We start from the raw sequence: 22,806 nt of genomic DNA, 5'->3' as shown, positions 1-22,806 counted from the left end.
ACATCTACATTTTCAAAAATATATATTTATTTGAAAGGCAGAGTTACAAAGAGAAAGGGAAAGATCTTTCGTACTCTGGTTAACTCCCCAAATGGCCACAACAGCCAGGAGTAAACAAGGCTGAAGACAGGAGCCAGGGTCTCCCATGGGGGTGACAGGGCCCCAGCACTTGGGGCAGTTTGTTTCAGTTTATTAGCAGGATCTGAAGTGGAGCAGCTAAAACATGAACCAGTGTTCATATGGGATGCCTGCATCGCAGGCAGTAGCTTAACATGCTATGCTACAGTGCTTGCCCGCTTAGCATTGCCTCTTATAAGCTAAAAACTGTGAGGAGCATTTCACAGTTAGTTCTCACTGTGGTTTCTTTCACTTCAAAGGTGATTTGGGATTGGGTTTCAAGCTGTCTCCAAGGTTACACATCTTGTAACTTTGCACCTGCAAAGCATCAGTTGTTTTACTTCTTCTTCTTTTTTTTTTTTTTAAGATTTATTTATTTTTGTTGGAAAGGCAGATATACAGAGGGAAGGAGGTACAGATTCACTCCCCAAGTAGCCACAATGACCAGAGCCAAGCTGATTCCAAGACAGAAGGTTTTTCCAGGTCTGCCACATGAGTGCAGGGTTTGAAGGCTTTGGGCCATCCTCTACTGCTCTCCCAGGCCACAAGCAGGGAGTTGGACAGGAACTGGAGCAGCTGGGATACAAACTGGTGCCCATATGGGATCCTGGGTGTGCAAAGTCAGGATTTAGCCACCAGGCTAGGTTCTGGGCCCCTACTTTATGTTTTTAAGCAAGGAAAATGCCTTGGGCCATTGCTACCTTTGACACTTTGACTGCAGGATAGGACTTGTGTCCACTGACCTACTGCTCTGTCCCTCACATGGCTATCATTGTTGGGTGCTCCCTTCTCCAGCAAAGCCACCCCATGTTGGCTATAGCAGCAAGCCCTTCTTCTCTTCTGCCCAGGGTTCCTTGGGATGAATTGGACACTCTTTTGCTGGGCGAGTTAGGGATGGGCATCTTTCTTGGCAGCAGGAGTCACACTGCAAGATCAAGGAAGTGTGAAGGCTTTGCTGTATTTGGGGAACTGGAAAATGACAGGCTGGTGTGTGGACAGCAGAGAAATGAGGGATGAGAATTCAACAATCCATTGCGATAACCTCAATGAAATTGCTTTGCAGGCTCCCAAGGTTGTTGTGGGGACTTAAGGAGATAATGCATGCGAAACAGCTTTGCCTACTGGAAGAACGTTTGGTAAATGTTAATTATCATGAGATAGTTCAGAGGTGGCTGGATTCGTATCAGGAGCGAGATAGCAGAAAATTAAAATGTTTGTGAATTTCTCTTGAATCCACATTCTCAAAAGCAGTTAGAAATGAAGAATTCTAAGTTTATTACTCCCACCCCCTCCTTTTTTTCCCAGACAAATAGATTTTAATAGATTTCAGAAGCTAATAAAACTTCAGCCAATTTCCTAGCCCTTATTGGTTGCACAACTAGGTTTTGAGACTGGGAATAATATTTTGTTGCCTGCCTGTTGGACCACATCCAGCTAACTCTCTATCAAACTGCCTCTTAGAAGATCCTTGTCATGTTTCTATCAGGAGGAGTCTTGGGAGGATGGGTCTATGTTAGGTTTTTCAGTTAGAGTCCAGCATGGTACCTTAGACATACAGAATGTACCTACTGAATCTTTCTTTGGCACAGCACCTGAACCTAGATGTCAACATGTCCCACCCAAGCAACCACAGATGCACCTTAGCTGTCTTGGCTCCTCTATCCCTGAGGCCATTCTCTCTGTATATGCCCCCAAACTCAATCCATTTTTCTCATTCTAATAAAATACTGTTGGTAAAGCTACATCAAAGAATCCAAACTGATAGGTTAGTCAAACATATAAAGTAAGAAACAAAAATAAAGGTACAATGATTTCAGAAGGCACACTTTTTACAATTTTTTTTTGGTTGCTAGTATGTGCAGGTTGTGATGCTGTAATGCTGTAATGTCAGCATTCTGTACTGCAGCACTTGTTTTGGGTCCCTGCCTGTTTCACTTCTGATTCAGCTCCCAGTTAATGCATCTGGGAAAGCAGTAGAAGGTGGTCCAAGTACTTGTGTTTCTGTACCCATCGGGAGATCTGTGGAGTACCTGACTCCTGCCTTCAGCCTGGCCCAGCCCCAACCATTGCAGCCATTTGGGGAGTGAAGCAGTCAATGGAAGGTCTCTGTCTTTCCCTCTCTGTCGCTCTGCCTTTCAAATAAGCAAGATGAATATTTTGTAAAAAGAAAATCCAGGGGGGTGATGATGTAGTGCAATGAGTTAAGCTTCCTCCTGCAATGCTGGCATCCCATGTCAACACAGATTCAGTTCCTGGCTGTTCCACTTTCAATCTATCTCCCTGCTAATGCACCTGGGAAAGTAGTGGAAGGATGGACCAGAAGTTCCTGGATCCTGGCTTTGGCCTCGTCCACCCTTGGTTGTTGTGGTCTCTTATGCAGCAAACTAGCAGATCTCTCTCTCTCTCTGCCTTTCCTTCTCTCCCTGTAACTCTGTCTTTCCAATAAATAAATAAATTGGTTAAAAATAAGAAATCCCAAGAGAATTAGCTGAAAAGTCATTAGAGTCAGCCAGTGGTTGCTTAGGGAATGGATCACAAAAGGAGAAGCTTCTGTTCATAGCACTCTAAGTGCCCCCAGCCCAAGAGGGCTGCCTGAGTCTCAGAGGTGGGGAGAGTGGTCCTGTTTGCAACACGGGGGCCCCAAGAAACTCAGTTATATCTACAGTCTCACAGAGATTGGCCAAGCCACCCCTCCAGTTTGTAAGTGTCAAAGTCAGGACACCAGTTTGTGTCCCCAGTTGGGGTGCTGGGTACCACCCACACACCCTTCTCACAGAAAATGTTTTCACCTGCTCGGTGGAGCAGACCTGTACCTCCAGCATGGACACTCTACAATTCTCTCCCCATATCTCCATTCAGAAGAGGGAGATTGGGGCTTTATGAAAATACCCACTCTGAGGACCTTGGGACCAAAAAGCATTTTTTTTAAAGACAAAGTATCCTGTAAAGCCTCACCTGATCAGGTGAACCTATTATAAATTTAAAAAAAATATCGACATTCATTTTATTTAAAAGGGGAGATCAATCAATCAATTAAACATCCACTGGCTCATTTCTCAAATGTCCACAGCAGTTGGGCATGAGGCAGGCCAAAGCCAGGGATCTCCCATGTGGGTATGGCAGGGACTCAAGCACTTGAGCTGTTATCTGTTGCCTTCCAGTATATGTATTAACAGGAAGCTGGAATTGGGAGCAAAGCAGCCAGAATGTGATACCAGGCTCTCTGATACTGGATGTGGATAGCCCAAGCGGCAACTTAATCACCATACCAAATGCTATTAACATCTCCACCTCTCACCACAGTACAGCAGAAGAGAGCCTGAGCGCTTGGGTTGGAAGCCTGGTGTTACCATAGTGCCAACTGCCGAAGGTACAGTACGTTCTCAGGTAATGTTAATGATAATTATGGAAAATGACTATTACCTTAGTTTATAAAGTTTCAACCATGGACGTCCCTACATGAGGATGGTGGAGAGGCATAAATTCAGTGTATGGAAATAAGCTTGCACCTCCAACATTATCCTGAGATTTTTCTCCAGCACAATTAACAGTCATATTGTGTGACAGAAGGCTAGACTATAGGACAACGGACATTTTCTAGTTCCTAACAATGATTCTAATGTGAAGGAGATGATAAGTGTATATGTATGATGCAGAAATGAATTTGGATCAGAATAAACATTGCATATTGAGTCTCAGGAAGGTTGAAGGTAAATTCCAGGTGTAAGAGGCAAAAGTCTACCATGAAATCCTCACTCGATTCCTAAAGCTGCCTCCTATCCCAAGTAAGGGGTTGATGTCATTCCTTTTTGTCTGATGGTGCACATTGTTCTAGGATATGGAGAGCTGCCTTCTAGCACATCACACATCAATTTTCAGGATAATACCATTTACTCCTTCATCTTTAAGTTGAGCCCTCCTTAAAGACAAGCACACAGAATCATTTGTCCTTGCAGTATCAGAAGTTAGCACACAATTCAGAAATGAGTGGACAAAGAATGTACCAGCAGAATTCAGAGATGTGGCTCTGCTTTGCAAGTCACTTCAGCCTTTAGAGCTGAGTACAGATAGCAGAATGATGAGACCTGGGTTTGAGGTCCAAGTATGTAGCTTCAATCTTCCGTCCCACCCACTCGTAGTGGCTTAGGTAAGGTAATGAGCTCCTCTGAGATTCAGTTTCATAGTGGATGAGTTCTTTTAATTCACTTTGCACACTGGTCAGCACTAGATGAGCATTATCACAATAGTTACACCTGATGACCCTTATAAACATTGATATTTATATTGATATCATTAGGTGGTCAATATACATTCACTATATGACCCAGAGTTTGGATTCTGAGTGCTTGACTGAAACTTGGTTCATTCATGATCAATAAAGGAAGTCTTGGGAGTTATGTGAAAGAGGGCACTTTTTTTTAGGATAATTGTTGCATGATGGTATGTTACTTGAAGAAAAAAAGAGGCAACTGCATTTTTTATTTTGCAGATTAGGTGTGAGGTGGAGAGGGAATTCACCTACCTGTCCTTGCTTAAAAATAATCTCAGGTAATTAAGCCATCTGCTTGGGGTGAGGGCAGTGGGGACACCAGGAGCGTCTTCAATCAGGAAGCAAAACACAGTTTCTCTAAGCACTTGCACAGACCAGGCTGGTAGGGCGAATGAAGGCAGAGGTCTGTAGACACAGCATTTGTCTCATTCTGTGCCCTGAATATCAATGTGTGCAGCAGACCCCACACACAGAACACAGCAGTACTATGCAGGTTTACTACATCTCAGCTCTGCTGCTCACCAGTTGAATTAACCTTAGGAAAGCCACAGCACTGCTCAGAGACTCAGTTTCCCCATCTGTCAAATGGGTATGATGGATGCAATAACATTCCAGGCACTGTTGTGAGGATGAAATGAAACAGCAAGGCAGCACTGCTTGATCTATGTTTACTCAGGGTAAATACTCAACAAAATGTGGTAGTGGTGGTGGTGATCATGATGATGATGGTTATAGCTAAGATGTCTTCAGTCACTTTATAGCTAGTACACAGGTTACATTTATGAAGTCCTGGGGGCAATCATCCATCCACCTGCCCACCCACCCATCCACATATCCACTTATCATTCATACAGTCATCAACTCATCCAACTATCCATCCATCCCTCCATTCATCCATCCGTCTGTCCATACACCCACCCAGCCATCCATCCATACATCTACTTATCCATCCATTCTTCCATCAACTCATCCATCAAAATATGTACCTATCTATCCATTCATCCATTCATCCATCTATTCACCGTCCATTCATCCACCAATTCAGTCATCTGTCCATGCATCCACCCACCCTCTTGCCCTTCCATCTACCAATCTCCATCTATCCATTCATCCACTCATACACCTATCCACGTATCCATCTATTCACCCATCTATTGCAAGCTCCTTGCCATGTGCCAAGACCCATCACAGGCCATCACAGTTCTATAGATGACTTATGATTCAATGTGTGGTGTCAAGAGCTCACAGTCTAATTCAGCATTTTTGTGATTTTCCCAGGTTGAGATAAGCCCTTATTTTGAGCCCTTACAGGAATTTAACATCTCACCCCCTCAGTGGCCGCACCCTATGACACAACAGATCACACTGATTACAATCACTGATTTTCCTTTCCAGCTAACTGGAGGATGAATTCTGTAAGGACAGGGACCTTCCATGCTCTTGTATTTTTTTGTTATTCCCTAAAATCCCTGGCATAAACTAGGGTCTCATGAAACAGAACTGGTGGGGGTCTGTCAGCAAGCCCCTGTCAGTATCAAAACAACAAGCTCTTGTATGTGCTAAGTCACATACTATGTGCTAGGCACTTTATGTACATTGTCTCAGATATTTCCCTCAACAAAGTGGGAAATTTTCGTTTTATTATTCTTGATATAGACATAGAAGTTTAGAGAAGTCAATTAGCCACAGCTAGGAAGTTCAATAAGAACTAAAAAAATTCAGATTTTACACACTTCTCTTCTGTGGGAAAGGCATGTAGAATGACTGGAAAGGAGACGAGGCCAAACGTGTAGTAGGGTAAATGAATGTGGCCTCGGTGTGTGTGTGTGTGTGTGTGTGTGTGTGAAAAAGAGAGAGAGAGAGAGAGAGAGAGAGGCAGAGAGAGGCAGAGAGAGAAAGGGAGAGAGAGAGAGAGAGGGAGAGAGAGGAAGAGAGAGAGAGAGGGAGGGAGAGAAAGAGAGAGATTGAAATTGATTTGAGGACAGCATCAAAACAGAAAACTCAATGTCCTATAGGGAACCTAAATGAGAGAAACAAGCCTGGTGTAAGAATCTTTGTGCTGGGGGAGACAAGAGGGAGCAGTGAGGACTCTGGAGAACTGGATAGCACCAGGCCCATTAAAATGAGTCTGTTGAGGCTGGGGCTAAGGCAAAGCATATAAAACCACTATCTGCAATGCCAGCATCCCATAAGGGTGCAGAAAATGGCCCAAGTGCTTGGGCCCTTGCTACCTGTGTGGGAAAGCCAGATGAAGCTCCAGGTTCCTGACTTTTGTCTGATCCAGCTCTGGAAGCTGTAGCCATCTGGAGAGTGAACCAGTGGATGGGAGATCTCTCTCTCTAATTCTGACTTTTAAACAAACAAACAAACAAAATAAATCTTAATAAAATGGAGAGTATGATTACTTAGCTCTAGGTTCTTAGTGATACTTGGGAAGGGACTAATTTTTCCAGACCTTCAAATTTTTTTTTTTTGGTAAAATGGATTTTTTTATTACATTCCATTTTATGATACAGTTTCATAGGATCTGGGATTCCCCCAACTCCTCCCTGTGCCTCCTCCCCCCCAGACCTTCAAATTTTACAGGAGTCATTAGAAATGTAGATGAGCTTGCCCCTGAATGTTGTTTAAGAGGAAGGTACTGATTTTTAATAGAAGCTAACAGGCCTCTTGCACATCCTGGAAGGTCTGTTCCCAATTCGTTACGGGCTGCCTGAGACTAGAGCTCAGATCCCAGAGGAAGGCAAGGGAAGGTGGTGGCATGCACCTGACTGACCTTTTGAAGGAAGTATTTGGTGCTGAAATTGATTTAACACAAGGTGGGGATGGCAGATCTTCCTAGCTCCCATAGTATCATGCTCTTCCGGTCAGAAGCCAAGCAGACAGCCTTTGCTCTCCTCTTCCCTGTGCGACCTCTGTCTATTCTCAAAACAACCTTGGAATCTCCACCTCCCTCTCAAGGGCCTTGTCCCACCGCCCCTCCTGCTGGACTTAATGTCATCAGCACTGAATACCATCACAGTGACAGCGTCCCTCTGCCATGCTGGCAAGAACTCAGCCCTGTTCATCTGTCAAATGACACAGTGCTGAAGGTGACCCTTTCCTTCTGGCTTGCCTCTGTCGGACAGCAGCCCAGCCCAGTCCCTTGTTTCTTCTCCATTTGGGATTCTCAGCAACCACAGCTGGGGTCATTAGTGGGGGTCATTAGCCTTGTCCACTGCCGTGATAGAGATGACAGCTCTGGATGGTACCACAGGTGCTTTCCAGCGGCTTCCTGAAAGCCAGGCCTGGATGTCCTTGGTAGCTGAACATATCATTAGCTTGCTCATTTGTCTTGGCTGTCTCTGGTGCACTCGGAGATGAAAGGTGAGGGTGGGTGGGGCAGGGCAAGAATGTGAGATTCTGGCTGCCCAGCCCTCCTACTACACGCCAGGACCTTTCTGGTGCTTTTTCTCTCTTCCACCAGCGCCCCGGAGGTCACCAACCTACAGCAACCCTCTCCCTCACTTCACTCCTCCTCTCCCCCATCTTCCATATATTTCTTTTCACAGAAGCCAGAGAGACCTTTGGAAAACTCAAGAGAAGATATTGGCAGCTGCTTTGAAGTCTTGTGCAACACTTGGGATGAAATCCAAATTCCTTCCTGCAGACCATAGGGCCCCATGAGCCCACCCATGTCTACCTCTTGCATCTCATCATTGTCCACTCTCCTTCCGCTCCATGCTCTCTGACCTTTCTGGTCTTTGACCAGCTCATTTTTCACCTCTGGGCTCTTGCTCTTACTGTCTCCTCCCTGCTCCCACAGCCCCAAGCCTGGCATGCCCTTCCCTCTGTGCTTCCCCTGTTCCTTCTCCTTATTCAGGTGTCAGGTCACTCATCATCTTGGTCCAACCACCAGAGTGCCTATCAGTATCTATGTGCATCTGGACACTTGGTGTATGTCTCCCTGGTAGACTATGCCACCATGCAGGAGTCTCTCTGGATTTTTCTTGGCTTCCTCCTACCCTTACTTGCTATAAAGAGTGCCTGCCATGGAAAGGGATGATGCACAGATGTGCTAAATGAAGAAGGTAGACAGCATCATCCCTTTACTCCCACAAGGCTCACTCAAGTGGAAATGCCCTGACTGGGACCACAAAGCCACAGCACTGGGACTTGAACCCAAGCATGCCTCCCTGTTGCCAAATCAGTGTTGCCTTCTTGGTGTGCTCTGGTGGGGAAAAGGGTTGTGCTGGAAGGGTCCTGAGTGTGGAAGTATAGAAACAGGTCCCAGGAGGGTCAGTTGTGTGGGCCCTTGTGAACCCTTGAAGGACTTCCAGGTTCTAAACTCCTCAGGGCCCTGTTTCTCTGGAATTCTCTCTTCAGTGATTGCTTGGTTCCAATACAGTCCAGAGAAGCTGTGGCTTCTGCTTCAACAGGCAGTGGATGGTGCCTGTCAGCATGAGGTACTCATTTTCCTGGGAAAGCAGCAAACGATGACCCAGTGCTTGGGTCCTGCCATCCACCTGGGAGCCCCACATAAAGCTCCTGGATGTTGTGGCTATTTGAGAAGTAAACCAGTGGATGGAATAACTCTCTCTTTCTCTTCACTCTTTCTGATGTACCTTTCAGATAAACATGTATTTTGAAAAGCTTTCTAGCTACCACATTAAAAATAGTTAATTTTTAGCAATAATTTTTAAACATTCACAATGTAAACAATACAAATGATTAATGAGATATTTAACCTTTTGTTCCCAATATAAATGTCCAAAATCTGACATGTATTTCACTCTTTCAGCATCTCTCTATGGATACTAAATTTCCTTCAATCTCTATTTTGATGTTGTAAAAAGAACATTTGAAAGACCAGGTCCACATGCACCAGTTGTTCCAAGCACAGTTATTTTCCGGTAATGGAATCAAGTGTCAGGTTCTAATTGTCAATTAACTGAAATGAAATGCAATGAAAGATGGAGTTTCTCAATCGGATTAGTCAAATGTCGGATTCCCCAGCAGCCACACACAGCTAGTGGTTACTCTATTGGACAGCACAAATAGGTAACAAACCAGCCTGTGTTGTAAATAGAGGGTAACCCTAACATAAATGCAATGACAATACAAGGGTGACAGTAAGGGGAGGGTTTTGGATGTAGCAGTCGGGATGCTGCTTGGGACAGCCACATCCAAGTGCCTGGTTTGAGTACTGGCTCCTTTGCTTCCAAGCCAGCTTCTCCCTTCTCCTAGCTGGACTGGATTCTAGGCTCTTGACTTTGGCCTGGTCTAGTCCTGGCTGATGAGGCATTTTGGGGAATGAATCAATGAAGGAAAGAGCTCTCTTTCTCTCTGTCTCTTTGCTTTCCAAACTAAGAGAAAATTAACAACAGAAAGAGGGATGTTACATTCTAGATAAGATTCTGTTGCCTGCCAAGGTGTTGAATCCAAGATCTGCTCCATCTGTTAAAAAGGGAGATTTAGCAAATATTAAGAAGGTATTGAAAGCACACTAACAGCAAGCTAAGATTTTCACTTGGACAGACTCAGGAGGATTGAGAAAATTGAGAGGAATTTGATGCTACAGACTTGTACCACGGACTATCATCCTATATAGCAACCTAACAAACCACAAAAAATCTTGGTGATCCCTCTGAGCTCAGAAGTTCCTCAGCCTCTTCCTTCTTTACTCCTTTCCAATCTCTCCCTACTGAGGGCCCACTGGCAGTTGTGATTTCATTAATACAGACCCCCAAAATAGTACAGTTTAGGTCTGAGTGAGACTCAGCCATTCCTACTGCTGCCACTTGGGAAAGGTCTCAATTAAACAAAAAAAAAAAAAAAAAAAAAAGGAAAACCAAATAAAAACCAAAATAAAGGAAACCAAATAATAAATAAATAAATCCAAATAAATTAATTAATTAATATATGTCTGAAAAATGGACATTTTAGAGAACATCCAGGAGTTGTCACAAGAATGAGATGAATGAATGCATATGAAGAAAACCAGGTATACAGTGAGTGCTAGGTAAGTGCTGGCAATTACTGTGAGACACATACAGAGTAGTTTTCTTCCTGTTTTGGCACACATGTCTCTCACAGAGGGAAAATCTAAGAGAGTTGCATTGATTCAGAAAAACAGCAGGGAAGCTTAATTCTTGGGTAAGTGAACCATTTCTCAAAATTGGACCATTTTGCTCACTGATGTGATCAGACTTCCTCTGGCAGGTTTTGAATTCAAACCACTTGTATTCTCCTCTCCATTCCCCAGCATTTCATGGCTCCCTGCAGGGGTTAGCAAACTCTGCCAGCCTTCACCGCATGTTTGCAAACCACATGGCATTTCAAAGGCAGGGCCCCTTCTGTTCATGACTTTGGCTGCAGCACCCGGGACAACCTTGCTGGTGGTGTTTGCCACCTCTGTCTAAAGCTGATTTCATGTTCTGGGTTCAGACCACTCCTTAGTGTCTCCTTGGATCCCTAGGCTACTCTTTTAGGATGACAAATTCCCTAGACTTATGATGGAATTGACTGTTCAATCCATTGAATCATTCTTTTTTGTTTTGGCCAGGGCATAGTTTCATTTCTTTTTTTTTTCTTTTTCACTTTAAGTAGAACTGTGCATTTATGGAAAAGACCTATGTACAAAGTGATATGTGGTTATAGGGCATTTATAGGCTTGAACACGTGGCCATGACAGGCAATAAAACCACGCAAGTTACTATTTATTGCACTTCTACGATGCGTGAAGGGCTGTGAGAAGTTGATGCATATTTCATTTCTAGTCACCAGAGCAACAGTGTAGGATCCAGAAGGTTAACAGCATTGATTGAACCCTTACTGCATGTTAGAGCAAAGCTGTGCCAGTGTTGGTGCTAAATATCCTTGGCAATTTCATTTAATCCCCCCAAACAACCCTGTGAGACCACTAATGTTGTCATCCCATCTCACAGTTGAGGAGGTTGGGGCTCAGAGACAGTAAAAAAATGTGTTCAGGTTCATAGATGAGCAAGTTGGGGAAACCAGGACTCACATGTGGGGCCAGACACAAGAGATCTCTTGCTTAACTGCTGAACTTTTTTTTTTTTCAGATGAGAAAACAGGGACTGAGACAGGTAAAAACATCTGAGCAAACAAGCATGGGACTTGGGACTCAAAGACATGTCTGCTTCCAATGCAACTGACACGATGGTTACAGAAGCTACAGGGCTGCAGAAACTACTATTCCGGAACTCCCATGTGGAGGCCAGACCAGACAGCCTCCAGCATGCCTGTATTAAGACCAAAGCTGTGGCTCAACTTTGGACATGTCTCCAGCTGTACATAGCCTGTCTTGCCTGGAGCTTTGAAACACCTATCATGAATGATTCCTCCAAAATCCCACAGTGAGTCTGCTACAGCAAGTCTGGAATCCAGGACTCTAAATGCAGTGCTCTTGGTCCCACTGGAGTCATATGGTCAAATGTGTCTAAAGGTGGGCCAGATGGGTTACAGAAGTGAGTCGAGTGTACCATAGCGGGACTATTTGGAATTGGAAGGGGGAAGTCATTAGATAAATTATGGTACAAATACTCATGGAAAATACAGTTTTCTAAAAAAATCATGAAGTCTTGCCTATCTTACTATGGATGGATAACATAAAGTGAAGAGGCAAAAATGTAGGCCAATATGCATAATACTTTCATTTTGGGGGCAGAGGGAGAGTGAAAAATGGGGGCACACTTGAAATCCTCGTTCTAAGCACTGACAATAGCAGTTACCTGTGTGTGGTAGATTTGAGGGTGGGCGAACTGGGAAACATAACGGAAAGGGGACTTCAGTGTGTGCCTTTTAGGTGCTGTACCTATATGAATATCATCACTTACTTAACATCTCTACCCCCAAAGCTATTCCTCAGCTCCAGAAAACTTGTTATTTTCTGAGTATGTGAGCACAATGTCAATTCCTCTTTCTCAGGGGAACTTAGAAATCTATGTCTTGAATCTAAGTTCCTCTGAGAAATTTCAGGGTTATAATTTCAAGTTATCCCATGCTAGCTTATGGAAATATATACATTTTTTGAATATTTGTCATGCTTATAGAAATATAATAAATTTTTGTCTGTTTCCCACAAACAACAATAGGAATAGGAGTGTTGAGAGCAGTCTTGGTGGCTGGGGGGAGGCAGTTGGTCTTTCACCATTAAATGTGATATAAGCCATAGCTGATATATGGATACCTAATATCAGATGGTAGAACTTCCCTTTCTGTTCCTAGAATGTTGAGTTTCTAAGGGTGAATACTGAGTTCTGACAAACGCCTTTTCTGCATCTGTTGAGATGGATCACTGGATTCTTTTTTTTTTTTTTTAATGTGGCGAATTTTACAGAATGGATTTCCAAATGGTAAGCCGGGCTTGCATTCCTGGAATAAACTCAAGTTGGTCTTGATATATTTGCCTTCCTGAGTATTTTTGTATTAGATTTAATATTTTATTGAAGGCTCTTATGCCTCTATTCATGAAGATTTGTAGTTTTCTCTGCTTATAATATCTGTGGTTCTGATATTATAATGTCATCAGATGAGCAGGGAATTTTTCTAATTTTTAAATGGTGGAAAGGAAGTGACAGCACTTACTGTGTGCTAGGCATTGTGTTTGCTGCTTAACTCAATTCACGGCTTCAGCAATCCTATGAAGCATGGATTATTATCATCACCTTCATTTTGAGGATAGGGAAGCTGAGGCAAAAGCCATGAAAGTCTTATTGTCACCCCGCTTTATTGTAAGCAGTAAAGCCAGGAGCCACATTCCAGAAGTCTCGCTCTGGAGTTGATATTCTTAGCCTGCTTATGGTATTTTGCCTAATCGGAGATGTTCACAGGCTCCAGAAAACACACCTGCAACATCATTCCAGTGTCTGGTGCACCAGCTTTCCACCCCTAGTTTGCTGCATTGGTAGCAATCACATGTCAGGTTTGCTTTCCAGCTGTCAGGCTAAAGACTCCTCATCTCCCTTCATCTTACACCCTCCCTCCCAGGCAGATATCATCAACTTCACTTGGCAGCTGTGAAAACGCTCCCTTGTGTTGGGTGGCAAACATTTTCACACTACCACCATCTCCCTCCTATCCTTGTCTTTTTCAACATCCCTGGCATCTTTTAGGAAGGAAAAGTTCTTTCTTTCTTTTTTTTTAATCTTGTAAATCTCATTCAATTTCCTGCTGCTCTTTCCTTATCAGACAGGCTTACTCATCTTACTGGTTGCTGTCTTCCTCCAGGCTTTCAGGTTCAAGTTCATCTTTTCCTCCTTGCAATACCTGCTCTTTCACACTATCTTGGTTCTCGCTGGTCCCATCAACACCCTCAGCCCTTCCTGCTGGTCCTATGGAATGACTGTATATGTCTCTGTGAGAGAAGCATTTTGCCCACTGAACCAGAGGGGAAGAGAAAAGGAAAGCGACAGTTTTAGGAACAGTTCAAGGTTCCTAAATGTCCACTGAGGATATAGCATGAGGGACCGAGATTACTTAACTTCTGGGAAGTAGTGAAGCTGGGATGAGGCATCCTGATTTGTGTGGCCAGAGGCAAGATGCCTTTCTTCTTTGAGCTCAGTTTGCCCATCTGTTAAGTGAGTTTAGAGGTACGCACAGACCACAAGAGTCCACAAAACAAGACGGGCGAAAAAGGGTTGGAATGGAGAAGGCGCTGAGTAAGGAGTGCTTTCCTCAGATCAGGCGCTATGCTGAGCCAGCTTTAGCTAGATGATAATATTTACCAGAGTCCACTTCTGGGTAAATGGACACTTGTATTACCCCCACTTTCCAGATGGGAAAAACTTTGGGATAGGGCAGTTCAGAATTCTTCCGTGACAGAGCTCCACTCTTACTACCCATCTGAGATTCTTGCATCCCACTTGAGACCAGTTTAAGTAGCCTGCCCAGGCTGATTCCTTAAAGAAGGTGATGGGATCACCTGATTGTCCCAAGCTCTGCCTCCCATCCTGGGAACTCCAGGAGGCCACAGCAGCCACCAGGTTCCTCTAGCACTGGCTCTCTTGCGGCAAGCATTCAGCAGCTCCCCATCCATCCCTCCATTCCCACTCATGCCACAGATCACCACCACGAGAATTCACAAAACACGAGGTAAGTCCACTGCTGGGAAGAATGATTCAATTAAAATCTCAGTTTTCAACAATATTAGTGAGGCCTGTGGTCTGTTAGCACACACCCAGCACAGCTGTGCTTCCCCGTCAGTAGCTGGGTAATGAGGGTTGGCTAATTACTGGTAGCTGGGGTTGGGGGTGGTTTCCTGTGGAGAACTCGGCAAGTGGAGTTCTACTCTGAACCAAGTACTTGTCTTTGTGCACCTGCCAGACCTGCCTCTGGCTTACTGGTGAGCTCAGCAGCCCCTGCCTCCTCACAGCTCAGTGGGTAACATGAGAATCCAAAACTCACAGCTGTGAAAGAACAACACCAATGGTGAGTGTGCCAGACACCAAACTGAGGACTTCACCAGCACTGTTACTTCCATCCACATCCTCTCTGCTCACCACCATTTCTCCTTCCATGGTGCCCATTTCACAGATGTGCAAACTGAGGCACACAGTCACAAAAAGTCCAGTCCCACTCTAGCAGACTGCATGAACACTCATTCTGCACTTTGATTGGCAAAGATGTGCTAGGGGCCTTCAACAAGTTCATGGAAAAATGTATGTCGGGAAAACAACTATACAAGGATTTGAAAAAGTTTGGCACCACAATAAACTTATTTTTTCATTCCTGTTCCTCCCCACTCCCCTTAAATGATCCTTCATGGTTGTTTTCACACCCTCCCCCATGGCTTCAAGAGAATGACTTTAGGATTTCACCTTTGCACAGACCTGCTAGGTTTTTAAAGCTGCGACAGCCCATGCCCTTTGGACAAGTGTGGAATCCCCAGCCATTCTTCCTTGGGATGCTTCCGGCATCTGGCTCCATGCCCTGCTTCCATTGTCATAGGTTCCCAGGTGGGATGCCCTTGAACTGGGAGTCTCTGAGGCCCTTTGGCATAGAGCAGGTGGTCCTTACAGCTAGCTGAGTGCATATACACATCAAAGCTGTTTCTAATCTCAGCCCCTCACTCTGAAATCTCTAAATGCTGGCTAGGTCCATGCCCAACACATGGATGCCATGCAGCAGGTGCCAATGCTGTGGGCCAGAGAGGCCCTGGCCAGCATGGGAGGGAAGGTCTGGGGGCACTTTGACTTGCTCCTTGAGGCCACTGAAGGGCCCAGCTTCGGATTCCCGAGAGATAAGCTTCTCTTTTGGCTTTATATTTGTCTCCCCAAAGGAAGAAGAGCCTGGGAAAGTGAGCCAGTGACTGCCTCCATCACTGGCGGGGGTTGGGTTTATTGTGACAAGAGGGCTGGGGGAGAGGGTCCAGTGCTTCTGGGACACAGCCAGCATCACCCATTATTGCCTTCTCCAGACCTCAATTCCCCAGAGGGAGCTCTGGGCAGGAGGCTCTGGAGGACAGCAGTGGGAGGTGCGACCTGGAAGGGAATCAATCCCCACTCGAGGTAATTACAGGACACGTGCTCCCACCCCGGGCAGGACGAATCAAGCTGAGCAGCTCTCCTCCGGCAGCCAGCCGGCACAATTACTTAGGAATAAAAACCTGCTCACTGGCTTGGGACTCTGAGGCACACAGGGTGAAGTCAACTTGAGCTTTCTTGTGCCTGCCCAATTAGGGGTGGGGGCACTCATCTCAACAACTGGCCCTGACTGCCACATTGGGTGGATGTTTGCTTTGGAAAGGAGACCTCTCTGAAATCCAGCTCCGAAGTCTCGGAGATGCTGAATGGCCTCAGCCTGAACATGTCAGGGTGGCTGCTGCTGTCATTCTATAGCCTGCACCTGGGACTTTTCCTCCTTTCTGCTCCTTCCCTAGCCCTCCCATATCCCTGCCTGCAAGGGATCTTTAGGAATCTTTCTGCCACAGGGACAGTGAGAAGGGGAAGTGGGAGCCCAAGCTGGAGTCCCAGGAGAACAAAAATCTTTCTGTCTCAATAACCACCCAAGCATTCCCAACCCTTCTCCACCTCTCCAGCGGCAGCTCAGCTCTCTTCAGGAATTCAACCTAAGTCTTGGCCACACTTTGGAGAGGGCACTGGAAAGTGGCAGCAGCCACACACATCCGCAGCCTGCGGCTAATGAGCCGCCCTGGCTTGGTGGTAGATGGCCAGACCAGGCCAGGACATCCTGTAGGTCTTCAAGGAGACTGTGACCCTGGGAGGTGGCAGCCCTGGTGGTGGTGTTGGTGGTGTGTGTGTATACACCTGCGCCGTTGTCCGGACCAGGCACAGTCCTGCAGACCCCTACTCCCTGCTGCCGGCAGGGAAGGGACCGGGAACAGCAAGCAGGTATCCTTGCTCCATTGCAAAGCTCAGCATTAGGGTCTACTGGTTTTATCCAGAGTCAGGCTGGGGCACAGCGTGGGCAGATATGCCCTGGGGTTAGTAGTGCTAGGAGAAGCGAAGCCTCAAACAAAGCTTACCGTTCAAATCGTGCTGCCCAGTCACACAGGACTCCTTCCGACGCGCGCGCACACATACACACACCTGCACCGAGCCCTCCGCCTGCCGCGCGCACACTGACACGCACCCTCTTCCTTTCCCGGCCCCAGCAACTTCCTCACCTCCCCACCCCTCGCCCCCAGATCTGGAAATCTCCGTAGATGCCCGTCCAGGCTTAAAACTTTTTTCGCAAGGGGCGCCAAGGAACTCATGGGGAGGGAGAAGGGATTCAGGGCTTTCCTCCCTCTTTCCAGCGCTCCTCACCTGGTAAACCGAGGCACAGCAAGAGGCTGTAGTAGATCACGGGTACGAAGCCCAAGCCACAGGCCGAGCTGGGGGACCAGGGTAGCGAGCTGTTGGCGATGAGGTGGGCGTGTGTGTGCTCCATGAGCGCGCCCTTGGCTCCCTGCGCCGCTCCGCGCCGGCCTTGCCCGCCCCGCTCTGGACGCTGGCTCGGCGCTGGCGGCTGCGGAGACAGCAGCTGGAGCTGAAGCTGGAGCAGCAGCGCCTGTCTCCCCGCACGGCTTGCTTCTACCCTGACCGTGGTCCCCTCCTCAGCTCCGCTCCGCACCTGCCCGCCTGGAGTCTCGCTCAGCCCTCCGGCGGGCAGCGGGACGCAAGGTGCCAGGCGCGAGGACGCGGGAGGGGCTCCCGTAGCCCGATGGTGCGCCTCCCACCTCGGACCCGCTCGGCTCCCGCCTCGGAGCGGGGGAGGGGGGGGGCGCTGGGACGCCGCGCCCCGCAGCCAATCAGCAACTGCAGGGACGCGGGAGGGATTGTGAGTGGAGGGGCGGGGTGGGGGTGGTGTGGGGTGTGTGTGTGTGTTGGCGGTGGTGGTGGTCCCAGCTACTTCCCCTGAATCAGTTTAAGCGGAGAAGGAGGATTTGGCCTTGGACACCCCAGTACATGGCCGGGCAGAGATCAGGGTCCAGAGGTCTTTAAGCCCCGCGGAGTGGTGTGGTAGAGGTTGGTTTTGCCTCTCCTGCAGCGATTCCTACTCCTCCCAGCCTTCTCTCCGGCCTCCTCCCCTTCCTCGGCTTTGTGTCCAAGCGGAGAATTCTATATCCAGCAAGTGGGAGGAGGGGGCTGTCGGGGTTGCCAGATTGCCACAGGGGTGTCAGTTATCCTGAACCAGGAGCTCAAATGGGCAGGGTGGGCTAGTCTCTATGCGTGTGCATGGACTCCAGGACGGTCCCTGAACTGGAGTGCATTGGGAGGCAGAGGAGGCCGGCCCGGAAGAAGCCTACTGCCAGGCAGAGCTTCAGTCTGTTCAGATCCACAACCGCTGAAGCTCACACAAAGACGGGCCCAGGCCAGTGGGTGCAGCTATACACTCCTCTGGGGATGCAGATGGCAGCTCGCCACACACACAGACACACATGCAAACAGAAGGAACCCTCAGCCAGGCTGTCTCTACATACACGTATGTCCACAACCAGAAGCATGCGATGGCTCTGTAGGTGAATCCAAGCAACCCCAGGCCAGCTCTTCCAAAGGCACCACAATTCATGGATGAGAAAGACATCTGTCTGGTGCTTAACCCAGAGTGGAGATCCTTAGTCCAGTCAAGGACCCTGCAGGAATCCTTATTGGAGGGGTTTGCAACAGCTAGCTGTAGTCAACATGGGTGCTGTGCTCTGAGAAGCCCACCAGTACCTCTCCATTCCCTAAGGTTCCCTCCTACCCCACAACATCTGTCCTAGAAAGAGGGAACTGGCTGAACTTTCCCCGGCCTCTTCCTGGTCCCTCAGGGCAGAGGGGACTCCAGTCCCTCCTGCCCAGCAAGGGGCAGGTGGCAGTCCAGTCCCCAGTCTTTGCTCCCTAGGGCAGGGATTGGGGGAGGGGAAAGAGCCTGCCTCTCTAGCACAGTGTGTAGAAACCCCAAGGGAATCCCAGCCAGGCAGTCTGCGAAGGCCAGTCTGTTGGATCTGGCTGCGTGTGTGTGGTCCCTGAGGTGACAGGCTGATGGAGTCACGTACGCCCAGGGACCGGCTCTTTTAACCCTCATTAGGCATTAGTGTTTTATTGTGACAGCTATTGATGGTGTGTATGGTTGCTACTTGTCCACTTTTATGGACTCCCATGTGACCGCATGGCTTACATCAGGATAATGATCATATCCTTCACCTTATGCGTTGATCATTTCCTTGTGATGAGAGTATTTACAGATTCTCTAGCTATTCTGAGCATTGACCACCCCAAGCAAAACCAAAACCAAACTCTTACTGCGTGGATCAATGAAGCAGGGCTTGTCCACTATAGCTGTTCAATAAGCAATTGTTCAAAAACCCCACAGAATGGATTCATCTGTAGGTGGCTGGAATGAATGAGAAGCCGAGGAGTGAGGAAGGAGTGTGATTTGACAAAGGCCCTAGGGTCTTCAGAGATTTCCCTACCTTGTAAAGCCTCAGGTTTTTTGCACTGGCTGTTCCCTCTGCTTCTCCATCAGCAAGCTGTACAGCCACCTTCTGTCCTTCCTTAAGACCTTTGCTCACGTGTCCTTATCTCATTGCTATTTCCCCTGCCTACCTGATCAGAAACAGAGATCTCTTCTATGCTCACCCCCCCACCGCCCAGCTAAAACATACGCATTCTATTTCTTTGTGTCTTGGCTTTCTCCTTTGGAAGGGCAGGGCCCTTGGTTCATTTTATTCATGGCTTCATCCCTATGTGCCTGCAGGTTGCAAATTCTCAAGAAACATCCAAATAGTGGACAGCCCCAGCGCTCTCCAGCACAGGGCCTGCTGGATAGAGGGAAAATAATTTATCTTTGTGTTTGCAGGTTGGAGTGTCAGAGTGTGGGTGCTGCTGGGGCTGAGGACAAAGTCTGAGGTTGAGCACGTAAATATCCTATCAGACTGGTTCCTCCAAAAATGGTTTGAATGGTTCATATGCTAGAGCTCTAATTAGAGACTCTAAATATTTTTAAAAAACTAACCAACACAAAATAATAGTACATAGTTGTGGGGTATCAGGTGAGATTTGAGTACATTGATAGAATGTGCATGACAAAATTATGGTAATTACCATCTCCTCATTCATTAGTTATTTTCCAGTGTTGGAAACACCCAAGACCCTCTCTTTTAGCTGCTTTGAAATATGCAGCAAAACATTGTTAACCAGAGTCACCCTACTGTGTTATAAAAGTCTAGAACTTACTCCTCTTGTCTAACTGCATTGGAGATCATGTAGGACTAGAAACCTAAAAGGGCAGAGAATCTGGGCTGTGGAGGGAATCTTGCTGCATCCTCTTGTGTCAGAGCCCTTATTTCCCCATCTGTAAAATGAGGATGAAGGATGCCAAGGATGCTGAGCATAAAGAGAGGGAATGCAGCAGTAGCACAGGGCTGACCAGAGATTTTGGAGACTGGGGAGTTGGATTGGGTCCTTTGTTGACTCCATGGAGATCCTTGGCAGCTTGTCAAGGTCTGGGTTTCCTGGGGAATAGATAACTTAGATGAGAAGATTTTTAAGTTCTGAGGCAGGCTTTGAATGTTCTAGGCAAAGAGCAGAATGAGTTAGCAGCCCGTATACTTAATTTGGGCATCAAGTGTTTGACTCAGTGGTTAAGAAGGTGCTTGGGACTCCCACATCCCAGATTGCCTTGCCTGGACTTGACCCCCATCTGTACTGCAAAGTCTAACTTCTTGCTCATACGCACCCAGCAGATGATGGCTCAAGGACTTGGGTTCCTGCCACCCATGGAGGAGAGAAAGATTGAGTTTGTGGTTCCAGGCTTTAGCTTGACCCATCCCCAGCTGTTGTAGACATTAAGGGAGAGAACCAATGTATGAAACATCTCTCTTGTTTATCTCTCTCTTTCTGCCTTTCAAATGAGTAAATATAAATTTTAAAAAATCTACTTAATTTTGCTCAGTTGGCTGCCCCTCTTGACTGACTGTGTCTAGTGAATGCTTGTGGTTGGCTAAATTTATTCATTTACTCCTTCTTCCCACAGACTTTTGCCAGACACTTAATGTGTGCTGTTCAAGACCTAATAACACCATTTTCACGGTTCAATGCAAAATAAAGATGTGAGCCTCATTTCTCCCCCCAAATAATTAAGAATTTGGAGGCAGGTATAGCAAAGCCTTAATTAATGCAACCATGGAATCTTTCTAAGCTTGGAGCCCTGTGTAATTACACAGGTCACACACTCACCAAGCCAGGCACGTTTCAAACTCAGAGTTGAGTGACAGGTTAGCATTTAGGAAGGTTCATTAAGAGACAGTTAAGTCTTACCTTGCATTGTCCTTCCATCGTATTCATTTCCAGGTGCAAAAAGCAAGGCACAGAGAAGGTCAAACATTTGCCCTAAGCCACTTGCCTGGGACTGAGTTCAAGTCAGTTTGACTCTAGAGCCTGTGGGGAAACCATTAGGGCGTTTAGACTGGCAGAAGTACAGGACAGAGAGGTGTCATCCACTGTAAGATAGGCTCCGTTACCATGTCCCCAGAGCCAAGTGTGGGTGCCAGCTATATGTCCAAGTATAAGTTCATTCTCTCTCTCTCTTTCTCTCTCTCTCTTTTCTTATTTTTCTCTATTTCTCTCTCTTTCTTTCTAGATTCATTTATGTAGCTATTTATTTGAAAGGCAGAGAGGGAGGGAGGAAGAGAGAGAATCTTACATCCCTCAATGTTCAAAATAGCTGGGGTTTGGCCATGATGAAGCCAAAAGTCAAGAACCCCTACCTGACCACAGGGGTCCAAGTACTAGGCCAACTTCCACTACCTTCATAGGTGCATTAGTAGGGAGCTGGATTTGAAGCAAAGTAGCTGAAAGTTTGACTAGCACTCTAAAAGGGGGGTCCCAAGTGGCAGCTCAACCACTATACCACAATACCCTCCCTAGGAAATAAATCTTAAATGAGTAAATAAAATTTTAGAAATGTGCTCAGGACATTAAGGGAACCTGCAAAAACAAATGCCTATTAATCCTGGCAGATAATAAGCACAAGTGATACAGAGATATTGTATATTGTCTGCTATGTATATGTGTCCATGTGGATGGATGTTGTGCCTATGTGAATAGATGTGTGTCCATGAGAATGCAGAAGTGTGCATGAATGTTCTTGTGTGAATATGTGTGCACCCATAGTAAAATGAGGGTGTGGTTGATGAGAATGTCTACATATCAGGGAAAGCATTAATTTACAAAAAGTATTCTCTAAGATTTATTTATTTAATGTCAGAGGGAGAGCAAGAGAGAGAGAGAAAGAGATAGAGAGAGAGAGAGAGAGAGAGAGAGAGAGAGAGAGAGAGAGAGAGAGAGAGAATGGGAGAGGAGATCCTCCATCTGCTGCCCCATCCTCCTGGATGGCAGTAATAGCCTCTGTATTCTTTTGAATGAAATTGACAGAAGGGTGTATTAGTTTTTAAAGATGGGTACCTGTATCCCTGTATTTATCAACAACCTGCATGCAAAGGGAATTTCAACAAAAGTCCAGAGAAAGCTTCTGATGAACCAACCTGAGTCATAGGTTCATCTCAGCCAAACTCATCAGTTTGAAGAAGATTTCTGTAGCCAACAAAAATGTATTGATTGGCCAAGTGGGGCTCTTATGTTCTGGAATGGAACCAAGGGAAGTGGATCATTTCTTCCCAACGCGTGTGGATAAAAAGAGGCAGTGGGTGCTTTAATCAAAGGAATACTGGGAATTCAGTAACAGGGGAGGAGTGGGTCTCAATGCTGGCCAGACAAAAGCAGCACCTGTCTATAAATTGCATTCAGCCCCTGGGATGCCTGTTGACTAACCCTATAGGGATGAAGGTCTAATATCTTTCAGCAGGCTAAGTTTTTAGAGTAGTTTTAAGTTCACAGTCAATTTGAGCAGAAGGGACAGGGAGCTCTTATATATTCTCAATGCCCACACAAGCTCAGCCTCCCCTGTTGTCAGTGTACTGTGTCAGAGGA

The 22,806-nt window shown here is 46.4% G+C and overlaps 1 protein-coding gene across 1 annotated transcript in view; it reads right to left on the bottom strand.

The window, feature by feature from the left end:
- The window catches only part of GPR139 (G protein-coupled receptor 139), a 31,663-nt gene extending 14,086 nt beyond the window's left edge, over positions 1-17,577 (bottom strand). The window contains exon 1 of the mRNA XM_004586781.2: positions 17,158-17,577. Within this exon, the coding sequence (XP_004586838.1) occupies positions 17,158-17,281 (124 nt within the window). The 5' untranslated portion in view covers positions 17,282-17,577. The remainder of the gene's footprint in view (positions 1-17,157) is intronic.
- Between the last annotated feature and the right edge of the window lie 5,229 nt (positions 17,578-22,806).

This window comes from Ochotona princeps, chromosome 24, assembly GCF_030435755.1.
Source record: "Ochotona princeps isolate mOchPri1 chromosome 24, mOchPri1.hap1, whole genome shotgun sequence".
Lineage (NCBI taxonomy): Eukaryota > Metazoa > Chordata > Mammalia > Lagomorpha > Ochotonidae > Ochotona > Ochotona princeps.
The sequence above is the reverse complement of the archived record's forward strand: the minus strand, read 5'-3'. Positions and strand labels throughout refer to the sequence as shown.